Here is a 1,379-nt window from a genome sequence, read left to right as displayed (position 1 = left end):
CGTGGAGACTTACTGGTTCTGACTCCTTTAATAAAGAGAAAAGAAGAAGGAAGTTAGTTGCTATATATATATATTTTGCTATTGCGTTATTATACCCAAAACATTCCATCTGTGGCAGTCCCGTTTGCACTTGCACTACTAACATTGCGGTGTTTCTTTGGATTCACAGAGCCTAGTGATATTGACCAGGAGACCGCGTTGGCTGGTGCGCAGGGCTTCCTGGGCTGCCTCTCTGCAGTGCAGCTCAGCCATGTGGCCCCTCTGAAGGCCGCTCTGCACCCCAACCGCCCAGCCCTTGTCACAGTCTCGGGACACGTGACGGAGTCCAGCTGTGTGGCCCAGGCTGGCACTGATGCCACATCCAGGGAAAGGACACACTCCTTTGCAGGTAGCATTTGGGTCTTCCTTTACCCAGTCACACACTCAGCTTGCCCATTGGGTTTAAAATCTTCTGATGTTGCTGTTGACGCTCCATGCTCGAAATGGTTTCTTAAAATTGACTTGGTTTAACTGTCAGTTCTCTTTCCCTTTTCTTCTCTAGAGTCTCACTTTCTCATGCATGTGGGCCATTGCAGTTGACATTGCTTAAGTTTAAAATAAAAGAGATCCCACATTGACCTACATAATTCTGTCTGGTTTGAAACATTTATGAATTTTTAAAATTTTCTCCTTCTTCTCCTTCTTTCTTTTTCTTCTTTTTTTTTTTTGTCCTTTAACTGCAGATCATTCTGGAACAAGAGATGACAGAGAACCCCGAGCTAATGCAATCAAAAGTGACTCTGCAGTAATTGGAGGTAATAGAAAGCATGAACAAGCTCTTCTTTGGTACTGGTTATCATAACTGGTAATGATTAATATTTAGCATTAAAGAACCTATGTATGAAGAATCTATAGATATCCTAAGGACTGAATCCTGAGATCATTGGGGGTGGTTTATTATTTGTACTGAATCGTCATGTAGAGTCTTCTTGAATCCCCAGCCTCCTTGGAGATTTCTCAGTATAAATAATTGATAATTTCATGGAAGCATCACACTTAAAGAATAATTGCTAAACTGTATAATAATGAATTGAAAATGGCTATCTGCATTCCCTAGATAATTCTGAGTATATTTGAGGAAGTATCGTTTTTGATGGATTCTTGGACATATCACTGCTACTGCAAGGGTTTATGTAAAAAGTAGGAAAAACCTGAGATTAACATTAGAAGTATATATTTTGTTGCCTTAATGCTTAATAAAACAGACTTTTCCATGGTTTAGATGCTCCCATCAATGAACATTACAGTTTTAGTTGCATTTTTATCAAATGTTAGGTAAATGGGTTAAAAGTCATTTGCAGTTATTTTACATTACAGAATTAACAAAAAAATGTTTAAAG

At 39.0% G+C, this 1,379-nt stretch overlaps 1 protein-coding gene across 3 annotated transcripts in view; it reads left to right on the top strand.

Annotated features, from left to right (window-relative positions):
- CNTNAP4 (contactin associated protein family member 4) overlaps positions 1-1,379 on the top strand; it is a 213,234-nt gene that overhangs the window by 189,571 nt on the left and 22,284 nt on the right. For all 3 annotated transcript variants that reach the window (XM_019646480.1, XM_019646479.1, XM_019646481.1), the window contains 2 exons: positions 170-388; positions 723-794. In XM_019646480.1, coding sequence (XP_019502025.1) covers positions 170-388; positions 723-794 — 291 coding nt within the window. The remainder of the gene's footprint in view (positions 1-169; positions 389-722; positions 795-1,379) is intronic.

This window comes from Hipposideros armiger, unplaced genomic scaffold, assembly GCF_001890085.2.
Source record: "Hipposideros armiger isolate ML-2016 unplaced genomic scaffold, ASM189008v1 scaffold_102, whole genome shotgun sequence".
NCBI classification, from domain to species: Eukaryota; Metazoa; Chordata; class Mammalia; order Chiroptera; family Hipposideridae; genus Hipposideros; species Hipposideros armiger.
The sequence above is the reverse complement of the archived record's forward strand: the minus strand, read 5'-3'. Positions and strand labels throughout refer to the sequence as shown.